Source organism: Myxine glutinosa, chromosome 1 (assembly GCF_964187855.1).
Source record: "Myxine glutinosa chromosome 1, kmMyxGlut1.1, whole genome shotgun sequence".
Classification (NCBI taxonomy): domain Eukaryota; kingdom Metazoa; phylum Chordata; class Myxini; order Myxiniformes; family Myxinidae; genus Myxine; species Myxine glutinosa.
This window is the reverse complement of record NC_136261.1, coordinates 403,976,123-403,993,655: the sequence shown is the minus strand read 5'-3', so window position 1 is coordinate 403,993,655 and position 17,533 is coordinate 403,976,123. Positions and strand designations below refer to the sequence as shown.

The 17,533-nt window shown below is 45.8% G+C and overlaps 1 protein-coding gene across 2 annotated transcripts; it reads left to right on the top strand.

The window, feature by feature from the left end:
• Positions 1-414: 414 nt before the first annotated feature.
• LOC137413309 (uncharacterized) lies at positions 415-14,943 on the top strand. 2 transcript variants are annotated; one of them, XM_078770429.1, is made up of 4 exons: positions 415-509; positions 1,328-1,409; positions 12,985-13,101; positions 13,231-14,943. In XM_078770429.1, exon 4 carries the CDS (start codon positions 13,437-13,439, stop codon positions 14,190-14,192), a length of 756 nt encoding a protein of 251 aa, XP_078626555.1. In that variant the 5' UTR covers positions 415-509; positions 1,328-1,409; positions 12,985-13,101; positions 13,231-13,436; the 3' UTR covers positions 14,193-14,943. The 2 variants fall into 2 exon arrangements, with proteins under 2 accessions (XP_078626555.1, XP_078626556.1); XM_078770430.1 differs by lacking the exons at positions 415-509; positions 1,328-1,409 and having other exon boundaries at positions 12,720-13,101.
• Positions 14,944-17,533: the final 2,590 nt, after the last annotated feature.

Below are 17,533 nucleotides of genomic sequence, written 5' to 3'. Positions count from 1 at the left end.
TCAACTGCGTGATGCATCTGCTATCAGCCAATCGGCTTCAATGAGCACAATGCCAAAGCCGTTATTTGACGCATCTGTGGCAAGGGAGATGGGGGTGTTCACATCGTAAATTTTCAGCACTGGGAGTAATGTTGCATGACGTCATTGAATTTGGAGGCCCTGGGCACGTGACCACATGCACGTGCGTTAATCCGCCATTGGGGTCAGAGCAGCGCTCACTCGCACGTGGTTCACTCCTAACCCGGAAGCAGTCCCTGCTTCTTCTTTATCTTCAATTTTATTTACGAACTGCAATGTGGCGGCGACATACAAACACAAACTTCATCATGCACGTCATGCACGTTGCATGACGTCACAAACAGTCTTCATAGAAAGAGGAAAAATAACGATGTGTGTAAACAGGAAGTATTCAATAACGATAATAACTTCCGGGTTATCTGCTTGTACACCTCGTGCCGTGCTGTACCTTCGACAAAGGTTCACGCGATAGGATCTGATCATTTGAAGAGGTTTGTTCTGCGATTCTCATTTTATTAACGCACAGGTTGTAAACCTGGTGCGTTATAGCGTTTGCCTGGGAATTTCGGGCGCTCAAAAGTGAAGCTAGTTATTAATACTGAGAAAGATCTGTAAAACTTTCTTTCAAAGATAAAATAATTCTCTGTTCGTTGATGACGGGAATGAAGATAAGTTAAACGAGTTTTTATTAAATGTATGTTGAGGTATTTGATTGTTCATTTAATGAGGTGTTTTTCACTCGTTTTATTTTAGGCCTATTCATTGCACTGTTTAAAACGACGTCATCACTAAACTTCCTACAACGATGGTTAAACCTCATTCCTCCTTTTAACTACAAACCAGGCAGAAGGTTTTTTATAATTAACTTGTACATCCAATGTCACCTCTAAATGAGGAGATGTTACAAAGGTTGTAGATGATTGATGGGTGAGGGATCTATGTAGCGCTGGTCCAAAAAAAAATGTCGGTCCCATCTGCTACATCCAAAACTAAAGTTGGACTATCTTCTCTAAAAAGTCGTTTAGGCCAGAGATTCTCAACCGGTGGGTCGTAACCATCAATGGGCCGTAAGGTGCAACCACGTGGTCCGTGAACATCATAACCACCTGAGAAGGCAGGTGATTAGTTTACCTCACGAGTGCTCGTAAAATTTACCTCACGAAAAAAGTTATATATAATGTTATTGTATTAATTTGTGATTGAAAAGATGCTGTTTAAAATGAAAATGGAGAGAGATTGAGTTGAAAGCCGAAATCGGAAATGATCTGAGGGTTTCCATCCGTAACATTCACGGATTCGGTATTTGCAGTTTCGCCATTGACTGTATTTGGTTGATTGAAGGTGCTTTCGGTGTGGAGAACGTCTCGGGCATCTCGTGTTCACACGAAAAGGTAAGCTGCTGTGTTTTACTTTTACTGTATTTTATTTTGACGACATGGACCGTTAACTGAAAAGAAAAACAGATGATGGTGGCGCAACTTCAGGAGTTGCTAAAATGAGGTGAAACGCATCGTCAGAAAACACGACCCCGGATATATAAAGTTTGGATTTACATTAACAGATTCAGTCATAGCAGGCAATTAAGTTCCTGTTACCTTTCACCACCACATACCTGTGTGTGTCAGGGTTTTCACTTGTGATTGGCACAAAATCAAAGACCAGGAATAATCTGAAAGCAACTTTGAATGGTACTCTGCGAGTCGGCCTCTCACCCATCCCACCACAGATTGATCTGATTGGTTCTCAGAAGCAAACCCAAGTATCCCACTGACGTAAGAAGCACTCTATTTCAGGCCTAAACCAAATAAAGTTATTATTATTGTTATATTTTATTTAATCCATTGCTGCAGACAGCTACATATAACTGTAAGTTTCTGAGATGACAGGATTATGCGTGTTGAACCTGAAAAGTTTAACTTCCAGCAAAGTGGAGACTACTTGGTGCATGTGTGTGAGACAATTGCAGTGAAAGGAAAATAAAAACAGGTCTTTCGGCCGAGAAAAATATATTTTTGGTCTCTGGTCAGCGCGCGCATCGATTTTGACCCTGCGTGTCAACAATTTTTTTTTTTAAATTTCCAACGGGACCTACAACAGCGTGCGCCTGTTGTTGCCGGGCCGGCGCGCTATCTCGGGAAGTACGGGTCTGTGAGGGTCGCCATTGGTATGGGCACGGTATGGGCACGGTTCTCCCCTTCAAAACTACGTTTAGTTTGTCCAAATCCAACAAGCCGTTCCAAAGATAGGAGTAGTTTTGTGTGCCGTGACGTCATTAATCCAATCGGCTGGATATTGTCATTTATTGAAACGAAGACGTTCTTTGTCGGGTTCGTGTGAAGCAACCAGAAGGCCTAGAGAGCTGCGGGTGATCTCTTTAGTTAGGCCCGGATCCTATCTCGTTTGTCATGAAGTTGTAAGTGTCTGTGATAATCTGGTGGACTGGGAGAAGAGATCGTGGGAGACCATCGGCCTGTTAGACCACTTGCGCATGCGCAGTGTTGACGCGATCGACGCATTGGAATGTTTGACAGTACGGCGAGGCGATCTCGAGAACGAAATGGCAGTCTATAATATGCTTGAAGAACTTCATGATTTTCAGAATAAATACATTTTAAAATAACTTAAGCTTGTGTTCATTATATTTACAAGTACAAAAAGTTTTAATTAAAACAAAAGCCACGTCGATGTTACACAATGCCTAGATGCAGCTGTGCCTATAACGTCGATGTTATAGGCACAGGACATTCCTATTGATTCGATTACTTGATGTTATTTTTGTGCAAAGTGAAAATATATCTCGGCAATTTCCCGTGTGTGGCGACGAATTTTTAATATATCTCGGCATTTTCCCGTCTGTTATTTCAGGCGGTGTATGACTGACCATGCCGTGATTGTAAAAAAATATATCTCAGCAATTTCTCGTGTGTAGCGACACGTGAACGAAGCTATGCTCCTCTCTCCACATTATTGTGACGACGTATAAATTAAATATTTCATCGTGACGATTGTCATCAAATGGACGAATTTTAAAAATATCTCGGCATTTTCCCGTCTGTTATTTCGGGCGGTGTATGACTGACCATGCCGTGATTGTAAAAAAAAAATATCTCAATGGACTTGAAGTTACAGGCCTTTGAGAATTCATTTCGTTCAATAAAGGGCAACTTTCATCGGATTTTCTTCCCGTTTTTTTTCAACCGAGTCTAAAACTATGTTAGCGACTGTGAAAAATGGAATGATATATCGAATTTGATTCGAAATAAAACTGTGAGAGAGGAAGACACCACGGGCCTACAAAACAGGCCTCAAAGCTATGCGAGTTAATAAAATGGTGGATATTTGTTTATATGAAGCCTCTCCCAAAATGGGTGGAGCTATGGTTCCCACAATGGGTGGAGCTTTGAGGTTTTGTCTTCTCTGCAAGAACAAGAAGAACAAGAAGAAGAAGAACAAGAAGAACAACAACAGCAGAGGGCACTCTATTAGCAGCGTCTGCGACGTGGCTAAAAAGGCCTACCAGTCCCATTGGCTGTCTTTAATTTCTCTCTGTACGGCCCCACGGCAGATGAGGAGGACCGCAAGGCATGAGGACACAAAAAACCCGCAAGGCATGAGGACACAAAAAACAACACCTTTATATGTGCAATCCATGCTTTTCCCCCAAAAAAAAAACCGCATCGCCGCATCAATTCTGGAACTTTGGTCTGACAAGAGACCAGCAATATATTTTTTTCGGCCTAATACTGTATATGTACGATTGTACGTGTGTATTCAACACGAGGATCAACTATGACACTGAACGCAACATAATGCTGATGTTGCACATGTAAATTTTGCCATCACCTTCAAACTAGGATAGCATCCACGTGCTCAGGTCTTTGAAGACAGATTTTTGGTCGCAAATACATGGAATTAAAGTGGCCGATGCAGCTTATGCCCTTCTTATGGGCTCATCAGGATAACGTACTGGCAAATCATTCATTTGTGACCACGTGCTTCACAGCTCAAAGGCGAGTGTGTCTATCTTACATATGGTCAGTCAAAATGTGATCAAGGTGGATACATTTACCGTTCAGCTGGATACATGGTCAAATTGGATGAGATAATAGCTCGAAAAACATTCCAAACTGAGTTAAGAAAATAACATGTCTAACATTTCTGTGATTAACATAAGCGTTGTATCCTTGGCAAGTCATTGTTGAAATGGATAGCTTCTTGGAATGGCTCAAGTCCCAAGGCCTGAGAGGAGAAACAGCCCATGCAGTGATTGATAATCTTGGAATTGAGAATCATAAGGTTATTCGAGCTTGTACTGAGTCGGATTCATTGCGGACTGAGCTCCTTTCTCTCGCCAAAGAGAAATTACAATTTGCAATGTATGCTGACTTCTGTAAATTTATGAATTCTTTTTCGAAGCCGCAAGATATCCACATTGCAGGTTCATCTCTTTTGGGAAGTATTTTCGTCACCTTAGAGAATGTTTTTCGGGAACTTTCTAGTTTCTGTGAAAAGATTTTCAGATCCCAAAATGTGCACCTGGACAACGTTTCTGGTTTCTGTGGAATCGGGCTGTGATTTCTACAGTCTCCAATTTCAGGGTCATGGATTAATACCCAAGTCTGGTACGTGACACATTTTGAAAATACAACATAGCATGTCAAAAAGTAACCTTTATGTTCTGTGATTTTTTTTTTTTTTTTTTGCCTGTGCCACCAAAGGTGGATGGAGGTTATGTTTTCGCCCCTGTCTGTTTTTCTGTGAGTAGGATATCTCAAAACATTGTGCATGGATTCTGACGAAAGTTGGTTTACAGTTTGCGTGTGTGACGAGGACGTATTGGTTAGAGTTTGGTGGATAATCATAGATCTGGATCTGGATGATCTGGATCATCAAGATCTGGATGCGGATCATATAATTAGCCCTTCCGCCGCGCAGCAGCTGACTGGTGTGTGTGTGTGTGTGTGTGTGTGTGTGTGTGTGTGTGTGTGTGTGTGTGTGTGTGTGTGTGTGTGTGTGTGTGTGTGTGTGTGTGTGTGTGTGTGTGTGTGTGTGTGTGTGTGTGTGTGTGTGTGTGTGTGTGTGTGTGTGTGTGTGTGTGTGTGTGTGTGTGTGTGTGTGTGTGTGTGTGTGTGTGTGTGTGTGTGTGTGTGTGTGTGTGTGTGTGTGTGTGTGTGTGTGTGTGTGTGTGTGTGTGTGTGTGTGTGTGTGTGTGTGTGTGTGTGTGTGTGTGTGTGTGTGTGTGTTGGTCTGCATATCTTCCCGGCCCTTCCTTCAAGGAATCCCCGGTTGACATTATCTGAAGGTTTATTCATTTAGCTCGTCATGTACGTGATTCGCAATATTTCCTCATTTGTTAAATTTTACATACAGGCACTAATATTTTAAAAAGATATACACAGATGGTACAAAATTGTAGATAATCATGCCCCCTATGCATTATGCATATAAAGCTCATTCGTATGTCATGATAATCCAGTTTTCCACCCTCCAGGAATACAAAACCAAGTTTCACGGACCAAGTTGTGAAATTTTCTTGTTCTCAAAGTTTTGTTTGAAGGGCTCTTTTGAGGATCATCACTGAGCATTGAACAGCTTCCAACTGAAGTTTGTTTGTAATAATATTCCCAGGTATCGTTTTAAATATCTCTGCATAGTTGTGTTTTTTATCATTTGAATTGCTGCAACCAGCGTGATTCGGCACGCTCTGTGAGTCTCACCACACGTCGTTTCAGAGGGATAGGCATCTTTGACCATTTTGGTGTCTTTTGGGTCTTCATGGTCTTTTGGATCATTTTGGGGATTTGGGGTGTTTTGGGTATTTGGGTATTTGGGGTGTTTTGGGTATTTGGGATGTTTTGGGTATTTGGGATGATTTGGGTATTTGGGGTGATTTGGGGTGTTTTGGGTCTTTGGGGTGTTTTGGGTGTTTTGGGTGTTTGGGGTGTTTTGGGTCTTTGGGGTGTTTTGGGTCTTTGGAGTGTTTTGGGTCTTTGGGGTGTTTTGGGTCTTTGGGGTGTTTTGGGTCTTTGGGGTGTTTTGGGTCTTTGGGGTGTTTTGGGTATTTGGGGTGTTTTGGGTCTTTGGGGTGTTTTGGGTCTTTGGGGTGTTTTGGGTCTTTGGGGTGTTTTGGGTCTTTGGGGTGTTTTGGGGGGTCTTTGGGGTGTTTTGGGGGGTCTTTGGGGTGTTTTGGGGGGTCTTTGGGGTGTTTTGGGGGGTCTTTGGGGTGTTTTGGGGGGTCTTTGGGGTCTTTGGGGTGTTTTGGGGTCTTCGGGGTGTTTTGGGGGGGCTTTGGGGTGTTTTGGGGTCTTCGGGGTGTTTTGGGGTCTTCGGGGTGTTTTTGGGTCTTCGGGGTGTTTTTGGGTCTTCGGGGTGTTTTGGGTCTTCTTCAGGGTTTTGGGTCTTCTTCAGGGTTTTGGGTCTTCTTCAGGGTTTTGGGTCTTCGGGGTGTTTTGGGTCTTCGGGGTGTTTTGGGTCTTCTTCAGGGTTTTGGGTCTTCTTCAGGGTTTTTGGGGCTTTAATGGTCATCAAAGGTCTGAGGGTCTCAGCAGTCTAAACGTCGTTAAGAGTTCACGAAGTGTTTTGGGTGTTAATGTTTTGTGAAGAAGAAGAAGCCGTTTTGGTCGCATCGAAACAAACATAACCATATACGTTTGCTCTATTCTCATAAGATAGAGTGATTCGCCACACGTCGTTTCAGAGGGATGTGCATCTTTGACCATTTCGGTGTCTTTTGGTCTCTTGGGTCTTTAGGGTCTTTTTTATCCTCTGTGCCTTAAGGGTGTTTTTGGGGTATTTTGGTTGTTTGGGGTATTTAAGGGTCTTAAGGGTATTTTGGGTCTTCAGCGTCCTTTTGGGTATTCAGGACGTTTTTGGTCTTCAGCGTCTTTTGGATGTTCATGGTCTTTTGGGTCTTCATGGTCTTTTGGATCCTCTGGGCTTTCAAGGGTATTTTGGGTCTTATGGGTCTATTTTTTAGTCTTCGGGGTAATTTGGGTCTTCAGGGTCATTGTGGTCTTCGGGGTGTTTTGTGGGGTCTTGAGGGTCTTGAGGGTTTTTGGGGCTTTAAGGATCATCAAGGGTCTGAGGGTCTCAGCAGTCTAAACGTAATTGAGAGTTCACGGAGTGCTTTGGGTGTTAATTTTTTGTGAAGAAGAAGAAGCCGTTTTGGTCGCATCGAAACAAACATAACCATATACGTTTGCTCTATTCTAATAAGATAGAGTCACTCACCACACGTCGTTTCAGTGGGATAGGCATCTGACCATTTCGGTGTCTTTTGAGTCTTCAGGGCCATTGGGTCTTCAGGATCTTTTTTTATCCTCTGGGCCTTATGGGTGGTTTGGGGTATTTTGGTTGTTTGGGGTATTTTGGTTGTTTGGGGTATTTAAGGGTGTTGAGGTGTATTTTGGGTCTTCAGTGTCTTTTTGGGTATTCAGGGTGTTTTCTGTCTTCGGGGTCTTTTGGGTCATCAAAGTTCAAAGTTCTGAGGGGTCTCAGCAGTCTAAACGTAATTAAGATTTCACGGACTGTTTTGGGGGTAATTTTTTTTTTTGAAGTAATAGAAGAAGACGTCTTAGGTGCATCTCAACAAACAAACAAACATAACCACGTGCGTTTGCTCTATTATGATAAGATAATAATCACTGGTACATTTTCAGCGCTCTTTGACTTTTCACTTCATTTTTGCGATCTTGGTATTTCATCATTTTCTTGAGTCCTGTGCTGTTGAGGCCAATTTGGCTGGGTACTTACTTTTTCCACATGCAAAATTTGCATTTATGTTTATTTAAATTATTCAATGGACTACAAAATGTAAATGTTTCATGATATTTGTTGTATTATATCACCTTTATCTGTCAATATTGTTGAAATGAAGATCAAATAGCTGTATGTTGAAATATGTTGAAAAATTCAAAACTTTACATGGGGTGTACTTACTTTTTCACGTGACTATGTATGTATTACGTTTGTGGGGGTAGATGTTGGAATCCCATAGTAAAGATAGGACTCTATAGTTATGGCATGGACCATGGACGTGTAGGAAATTTCTTGATGTATTTAAGTAGGGAAACTGGAACTTAAGTTTGTTTCCGTGTGTTCACGCGAGGGGTGGAGCTATGGTAATTAGATAGGGGTTAAGATTAGTTTCCCCAGTATGTGATTGCTCGGTTGTTTTCTCCCTACGTTTTTACAACAACAACAACAGCAACAACCATCCACTGCAAGCAGAAGCAGCCATTCTGTGAGTAAGCCCCGCCTCCAGAAGGGTAGAACAGGCAGGCCACGCCCCCGAGGTTCATGATTTGTCTGTGTGACATCAGACAAAGTTCAAGTAAGATACGACGGTTGGACAGAGTCTCGCTCTCTTGGGGTTTTGGCTCGAAGAGGAAGGTTTTCCATCTTTGGTTTGTGCCTGTGAGGAGAAGGCTGGCCTTTTTGGTGCACTTTTGAAGAGAATGAGGAGGTCTTGGTTGTGTGGGCAGCTTTGTGAGGGAGGGAAGAAGAAGAGCACGTATCTGCTCTCGGTCACTTTTTGTATGAACAAGAAGGCTTCGCCATTGTTGGTCCCTTAGCACAAAAATGTGGCTGGCATTTTTTGGTGGGCTGATGCTGAGAGAGCGGGTTTTGCAGTTCCGGTGTGAGGAGGGGCTCGGCTGTGGTGCCTTTCGGGGGAATTGAGGGCCGCGTTGTGCTTGCTGGCCAGGAATTGAGGACGACGTTTTGGCTGCCTGCTTCATGGCTCATTGTTATCATGTTGTTGACAGGCGCCATTTTGGGGCACTTGGACATGCGCGGTCCTTTTGTTGACTGACCTCACCAGTATCATCGACTACCAAGTGACTTAAAGTGCTCGTTGAGGCCAAAGCTGAGTACCAGCATAAAGGGGGGTTTGCTTTTATTTCATCTTTCCTCTTGTCCGTTTTTGAGTCTGCGTGTGGAGCTACCTCGGGTAGGAAATTGTTACCTCTGCCTTCATTTAGATCTTTTCATGTCTTGATTTATTGTCATTAAATCTTATTTGTTAAATTTCCTGGTTGTGTTTGCATGTTTGGTGAGTTCAGGAATAAGCCCGTGTGTTTCGTTAGGTAAATGCTTTGTTTCCTTTCATCATGCGTGTACCAAAAATTACCACCAATTTTCGGGCTGCTGCCTCAGAGTTAAAAAACGATCGGCCATTCGTCACCCAGTGGTCTTAATCGCTGAGCGACACAATAGTATGTATGTCTGTCCCCTCAAACATACACCAATCAGAGCTGAGGATTTGGTCACATGACAGGGGTGATGTGATGTCATTATGGCGGTACAATGGCTGACTCCACACACTGCCATTTTCATTCCTATGCCGTTCAGGCTGGACATATCGTTGAAATCGTCATGTATCACAATCTGCATGCTCTACCTTTACGTTTTTCATTCAGTGTGAAAGACAAACACGTGAAAATATAGATCTTTTCTAATACTTGATTGTTATCGTGGCTGTGGTTATTGTTTGTGGGTTCCTTCCGTGTCGTTCTATATATTTTTCGATTGCTTCACAAAATATCGCTACTCGTCATAATTACTACGAGGTAATATCACTACTAGGTAGATATAATTTTGTATGCTCGTTCCATGTCCTTTTAAAGGGTTTCTACTGTCTTCTAATAATAAATGTTTCCGTTCAAACTGCTGTGTGAATAAACCAAACATTAGCTAAGTGAATTCAACTGACAACTATTTTTGAGATCAGCATAGGCCATAAGCTCAACACAGGCCAAAGGTGAATAACCTTTCCAAATTTCTAAAATCCTCAATTTTCATCCAATTGACTTCAAATTTGAATGTGATTTTCATATCAGCTGACTGATTTAAACCACCAACTGTTTTTGAAGTCAAAACAATGTACCGCTGAGTGCCATTCTACTTTATTTTATTTTATTTTATTCTTTTTTTTTGTATACAAAGTCGAGGCTCGTGTAAGAGCTAACACATAAAACACAAAAACAAACTAGATGGCTTTCATAGAATACTTACCCTGCGCAATGAACTTGGTGTGAGCCAACTCTTCTGTTTTTCTTTGATCCAATATGGCTGGCAGACCACATGAGTGATGTCATAAATTTATCTTCTCTAAATCATTGTTGCATCTATCATGCTCAATAAATTTCAAACTGATCAGACTAAGCGTTGTCCCTGTCTAATTATTACGTCACAATTATGACACCAATGACAATCATTAACAATGCCTATTCCCCATATGGAGTTCTTTACAATGAGCCAGCCACGTTTCAATTTTTTCCTTAGAGTGGTTTTGGAGATATAGAGGTGCAACGTTTTTCTTTTTTTCCAAGATGGCGCCTGTACCACATGACCTATGACGTCATGATTAGCATTAAAATATTCAACAGAAGGAGACCCTCCTATGATGAAAATTTAGTGTCAATCGGACAAAATTGTCGAGAAAAAAATTCATACTGATCGAATCAAGCGTTGTACTTGTCGAATTATGACGTCATAATTAAAGTACTGATGACAGGATGACGTCATAATTGCAGTTCTACAGGAGGAGGCCCTCCCATGGTGAGAATGTCATGTCAATCGTACCAACGGTTGCCGAGGAAATGAATTTTTAAAATGCTGACATGGCACAAACTTAACTTTACTGAAATGCAGACACATATGTACATATGTACATGAATGCTTCACCCCGCTTTTCGCTTCGCAAGCGCAGGATAGTAATATAGGGAGGGGGAGAGAGAGAGGAAAGCAAAACAGCAGAGAATAGGGGCATTGGTATATCTGTGGAAGGGAGAGGGCTGGGAGTTGGAGGCGGAGGGGGATAATATGGTATAAAACAAGTCGAAACAACCTGGACTTTCAGGAAATAAGTCGGAATTTGGAAAAGGTAGATTTTGGGTGTATCAGCGGGGGTAGAAAAGATGAAGGTTTTGGATGGGGGAAGATAAGAGATAGTGGTGAACAGCTGCTTTAAAGACCTGGAGGGAGGAGTGGGATGGAAGAGTGTGTGGGAGTTTGTTCCAAAGGTGGGAGAAAAGAGTGAAGGTGAGCAGAGTCTTGATTTTGAAAGCTTCACCAGAAGAGGGTTGCTGGCAGATCTTGTGTGTCCTGAAGTAATGTTTGGGGGACAGAGCACAGACAGAGCACAGACAGAGCAGGGAGAGCTAGGCTGGAGAGGAGTCTGCAGAAGACAGAAAGACCACAAACCTGCCTGTGATGAGAGAGTGAAAGGCCCTCAGAATCAACTTCATCGTGGGAGATAGCAATGATTCTAAAAGCTTTGGTTTCAACAGCATACAGCTGAACTAGGTGTGAGGAAAAATCACCAGCCCAGAGGGGAGAGCAGTATTCCCTCAAGCTGTGGATGAAAGCTTTGCATGTGGTGAGAAGCTCATCGGTGCCAAGAAAGGACTTCACATGATGGTACATGCCCATTCGGCGACTGCCTTTGGAGGCCAGCTTGGAAATATGGTTTCCCAGGAAAGATCATGGCAGACAGTGAGCCTCAAAAGCTTGAGTGACAGAACTTCTTGGGGAGGATTGTTGAGAAAGTCGATGGGAGGGTTTTCCAGATGGTCTTTTCTGAGAGACATAGTGAGAGTGAGATTTGTCAGGATTGACAGACATGTTCCACTTTTTTTTTACCAGTCTCTGTTTTTGTCCAGGTCTGCAGAGTGTGAGGAGGCTGTTGCCTGCAGATCTGAAGGATGTGGCATGGAGCGGCAGAGAGTGGAGTCATCAGCAAGGAGAAAGAGGATTTTCCAGAGAGTCGGAGAGATCATTGATGAAGACCAGAAAAAGCACAGGGCCCAGAACACTGCCTTGTGGAACTCCAGCCGGAACAGGAAGGCGAGATGAGAGAAATCCATTCAGGGCCACACGTTGACTGCGACCGATGAGGAAGTCCACAAGCCATGCTTGGAGGTTTCCATGGATACCACAAGAGGAGAGTTTGGTGTGCAGGGTGGAGTGGCCGACCGTTTCGAGGGCATGTGATATGTCAAGGGAGACAGCTCTGATTTTCTGTTTGGCATTGAGGACCTCCATCCATTGTTGAGACAGCATAAGCAGCATGTCCAGAGTAGAATGACCTCGTCTGAATCCAAATTGATGATCAGAGATTACGCCATTGGAGAAGAGGAAGGATTTGATATCCGAAGCAATGATGGATTCCATGACTTTGCTGATAATTTGGAGCAGCCCGATTGGTCTGACGTTGCAAGGATTTGCTTTTCCATCTTATGTGAAGTGGTAATGTTGGCAGATTTCCAAGCAGATGGCAGATGACCTTTTGCAAAAGAGGTTGAAGAATCCAGAGCGAGGGTGTGAAAGGGCAGCAGAGCAGGATTTTATGACCCATGGGCTGATGCCCTCTGGTCCATTTGCAGAATCAGAGTTGAGGTTTGACAGAAACTTCTCCACATTGTCAGGAGAGAAGGACACAGAGTCCAGGAGCAGCTGGGTCCAGGAGCAGCTGGGTCCAGGAGCAGCTGGGTCCAGGAGCAGCTGGGTCCAGGAGCAGCTGGGTCCAGGAGCAGCTGGGTCCAGGAGCAGCTGGGTCCAGGAGCAGCTGGGTCCAGGAGCAGCTGGGTCCAGGAGCTGCTGGGTCCAGGAGCAGCTGGGTCCAGGAGCAGCTGGGTCCAGGAGCAGCTGGGTCCAGGAGCAGCTGGGTCCAGGAGCAGCTGGGTCCAGGGCCAGCTGGGTCCAGGAGGGTCCAGTCCAGGAGCGTGCTTGTTACTTCCAATAACCTACTGTTTAGCAGGACTTGGTCATGTTAAATCGGGTGGTGTATAAGGGTGACTGCTTCAATAGCACTTAACATCCTGAATTTGTCTTTTTAACAATCTTTAACTTCATTATTGTATTTAAATTAATGTATACATTCCATGGTGTGACATGTTTTGAGAACTCTTGAGATGGTTCTCAATCTCATTTCCTTGCAAACGACTGATGCTGATTTGTACACAGGTGATGTCTTTCCTGTAAATGTGGAAGGCAGACAACACAACAACGATTCATTTATCGCAAAGGAAGGTTCAGATGATATTCATATGACAAACGGAAGTGCTTCCTGTTTTGCAACTGGTGAGTGGAAACGTAAAAAAATTAACGCAATATTTTAGGTTGAGAAAATATATAATTTTCGGAAATGTGTTAAATATTTTGCACTTTCATTTTTCCCCAAAAAATAAAATGTGTTCTTTGTTACTGCAGAACAATCGAGAAGTAATATGGGGTCCAGTCACAGCTTGACAGTGAGGAAGAAGCCTTTTTTGAAGAAACAATCATGAGATCAAGACTCACTTCGTATAAAATACAAGTGCAGGTCTGGGCCTCGCAACACCAAGACTAATATTAAATTAAACAAACACAAAAAGGTTCAAGAAAGGCAAATACGTTATAAGTGTCATGTGTGCAGAATGGATTTTGCTTCAACGAGTGACATCAAAATGCACTTGAGGATCCACACTGAAAAACACCCCCACAAGTGCTCTGTCTGTGATGAAGGTTTCTTGACAAAAAGCAATTTGTATACACACATGAAGATCCATACAGGAGAGCGCCCTCACAAATGCTCGATATGTGATAAAGGTTTCTCTCAAAACAGCCATTTGAAATTACATCTGAGGATCCATACAGGAGGGCGACCTCACAAATGCTCGTTATGTCATAAAGATTTCTCTAGAAAAGGCTATTTGAATTCACATATGAGGATCCATACAGGAGAGCGACCTCAAAAATGCTCGATATGTGATGAAGGTTTCTCTCATAGCAGCCATTTGAAATTACATATGAGGATCCACGCAGGAGAGCGACTTCACAAATGCTCGATATGTGATAAAGGTTTCTCTCAAAACAGCCATTTGAAATTACATATGAGGATCCATACAGGAGAGCGCCCTCACAAATGCTCCATTTGTGATAAAGGTTTCTCTCAAAAAGTCCATTTGAAATCACATATGAGGATCCATACAGGAGAGCGACCTTACAAATGCTCGATATGTGATAAAGGTTTCTCTCTTAGCGGCAATTTGAAATTGCATATGAGGATCCATACAGGAGAGCGACCTTACAAATGCTCGATATGTGATAAAGGTTTCTCTCAAAACAGCCATTTGAAATTACATATGAGGATCCATACAGGAGAGAAGACCATACAAATGCTCGATATGTGATAAATGTTTCTCTCAAAAAGGCAGTTTGAAAACGCATATGAAGATCCATGCAGGAGAGTTTAAATCTGAAATAAAGGATATGAAAAATGAGGTTAAAAGGATTTCAAGATTGAAGAAACCTTACATTGTACCAGTGATAGTCAGAGCAACAGGGAATCCCGATGATCAAGAAAACCCTTACTTCGTACTTAAAAAGCATTCTGGTGAATATCATGACAAACAAGCTACAGGTGGAGGCTGTAAGAGGTTCAGTGAGTATTCTAAAAGGAGCCCTTGGAACAAAGCCATGAGAATGAAGTTTCACAAACTGGTTCATGAAGAAACATCCCTTACGAAAAAAGGAGGTGGAGGTTCTAAGTTCTGGGAGAACTGTCTCCCACCTCCTAAAACCCGAATATGGAGATAACAAACAACGAGAGCATGCTTACAAATTTTCTATTTGTGACGAGGATTTTATTTCTAAACGGTGCTTGAACTTCCATCGTGCAACCCACCCTAGTTTTCTATCTGATTTAGTTGTTTTTCTTGTCCCTTTTTCCTCATGTGCCGATGGCATCTTTCCATTGCAGTTTGAACATCAATTTTACTCAATCTTTGCTGCAGTCCATGTTTCATTGCCATGTGTGATTATGGGGAGGACACCCTTGTTGTAAAATTGTTTATCAGAAGAAGACTCCTGCCTATGTTTTTCATGAAACTTGAATGTGTGAAGGGTTTCACAATAAATTGAGGTCCTAAAAGCACAAATACAGTCTGTGTTGTTGTGAATATGTCATGGCACATTATGTTCAATTTATAAGTCAGTGGAGAGTTTGGAGTTGTCCATATCCCCATTCACGGGGGAAATGCAAGGGGCATGTAAGAGGCTCTTTAATATATGGTATGTGCCATGTGGCAAAGTATAGAAAAGTAGTGACATTCAACAAAATATGTTGAAGGAGCTGTGCTCCCACGTAATCGGAGGAATGGACGCGACAAAAAGCTGGAATTCGTCCGAGTTTCTTTATTGTCACAAAACAACTCAGGTACTCTGAAAAGCCCGTTTATCGGGCAGCAATATATATACACACATTATCCCGGAGCATTTGCCCGGGAAAGGCGAGAGGGGCGTGGCAGGGCGTCCTGGCCGCGGCCTGGCAAGTCGAGGGCGGGCATGCCCGGGCATGCCTGGGCGTCCCGGACGTGGCCTGGCAAGTCGAGAGCGGGCGTGGCCGGGCGTGTCCGGGTGTCCCGGCCGAGGTCTGGCAAGTTGAGCGCGGGCCTGCCCGGGCGTCCTGGACGAGCCCGGCATGGTGATCGCTCCGCGTCCTTGGTAGGTGCAAGGCGATTGTGTAAACCCAGCGGTAGCCGCTACACACGTCCCCCCAGAATCGACTTGCACCGGCAGGGTCAATTTGAGGGGGGTCCTGATGACCCGGCCGAAGCGACCCCTGGTGGGTCGTTGGGGGGGGGGGTGGTGGTGGGCGGTTGAGTGGGGGGCAACGTGGAAGGGGGGCGGCCTCGCCGCGGCGGAAGGGCCAACCGTGGTGGTTGGTCGATGTCCGCTTGAGGCGGTCCACCGCAATCCGATCCGACCTGCCGCCGATGTCGATGACTAACGACTTGTCGTCCCGTCGAAGGGCCCGTCGTACGGCGGCCGGAGTGGCCCCCGATGTGCGTCATGACGCACAAAAACGTACTCCACTGTGCGAAGCGCTGGGGGGACGTAGGACTGGGGGTCACCGTGGTGGGATGTTGGCACGGGGGCAAACCGTCGGGCGGCATCCTGGAGGTCCGAGCGCTGGTGAGCTGCGGACCAGGGACTGGTAGCATTGGGCACGAATTCGCCCGGGACGCGTAGCGCCTGGCTGTAGACAAGCTCGGCGGTGGATGCCCGGAGGTCCTCCTTGGGGGCCGTGTGGAGGCCCAAAAGGACCCACGGCAGCCGGTCGGCCCAACCGCCGTCTTGAAGGCCGGCCATGAGCGCGGCCTTCATGGAGCGGTGGAATCGCTCGCACAACCCGTTGGCTTGGGGGTGGTAGGCCGTAGTACGGTGGAGCTTGACCCCCAGGTGGCGGGCGAACCATGCCCCACAGCTCGGAGGTGAACTGCGGTCCGCGGTCTGATGAGATGTCCGCCGGTGCGCCGAAGCAGGTGACCCAGGTGGCGATGAAAGCCTGCGCCACGTCGGCGGTGGTGGTGGTGGAGACGAGGGGAACGGCCTCCGGCCACCTGGTGGTCCTGTCCACCATGGTGAGCAGGTGTGTGAACCCCCGTGATGGGGGGAGAGGCCCACCAGATCCACGTTGACGTGGTCGAAACGTCGTTCGGGCACGGTGAAAGGTGCCAGCGGGGCCTGGGTGTGTCGGTGGACCTTGGCCTGTTGGCAGGCTGTGCAGATGCTGGTCCAATCGCGGACGTCCCGTCGAAGGACGTTGCAGACGAATCGCACCGACACCAGCTTCTGGGAAGCTTTCCGGCCCGGGTGGGAAAGGCCGTGGAGGGAGGCGAAGATGCGGCGTTGCCAGGTGACAGGCACGATGGGGCGAGGCTGGCCTTGGGAGACGTCGCAGAGCAGGACAGTGTCCGCTACGGGGATGTCGGCCAGGCGGAGGCCCGTGTCCGCCGCCCGGAGGGCTTGCACCGTGGTGTCGGTGGTTTGGTCCGCCGCCATAAGCGCAAAGTCCACGCCGAGGTGGACCGCGTTCGCGCTGGCCCGAGAAAGACAGTCGGCCATGGCGTTGTTTTTGCCGGCGACGTGCCGGATGTCCGTGGTAAACTCCGACACGGCAGAGAGGTGGCGCTGTTGGCGGGCCGACCACGGCTCCGTGACCTTGGCCATTGCGTAAACCAACGGCTTGTGGTCGACGAACGCCGTGAAGGGTCGGCCCTCCAGGAGGTGGCGGAAATGGCGAAAGGCCAGGTGAAGACCGAGGAGCTCATGGTCAAACGTGCTGTATTTGAGCTCGTTCGGCCGGAGCTGCCGGCTGAAAAAAGCGAGTGGCTGCCAAACCCCGTTCACCCATTGCTCATGTACGGCGCCCACTGCGTATTCGGAGGCATCCGTGGTGAGGGCGATGGGAGCGTTGAGCACCGGGTGAGCGAGCAGTGTTGCGTCGGCGAGGGCCTGCTTTGAGCTTTGGAAGGCCGCGTCCATTGCTGCGGACCAGAAGATGTCGTGCTCGGCCGGCTTGCCCCGGAGGGCTTCGTGGAGGGGCCGCATGAGTTGAGCAGCGCGGGGCACGAAGCGGTGATAGAAATTCACCATTCCCAGGAATTCCTGCAGGGCCTTTATGGAGCGGGGACGCGGAAACGTGGTGATGGCCTCGACCTTGGTTGGCAGCGGCACGGCCCCGTTCTTG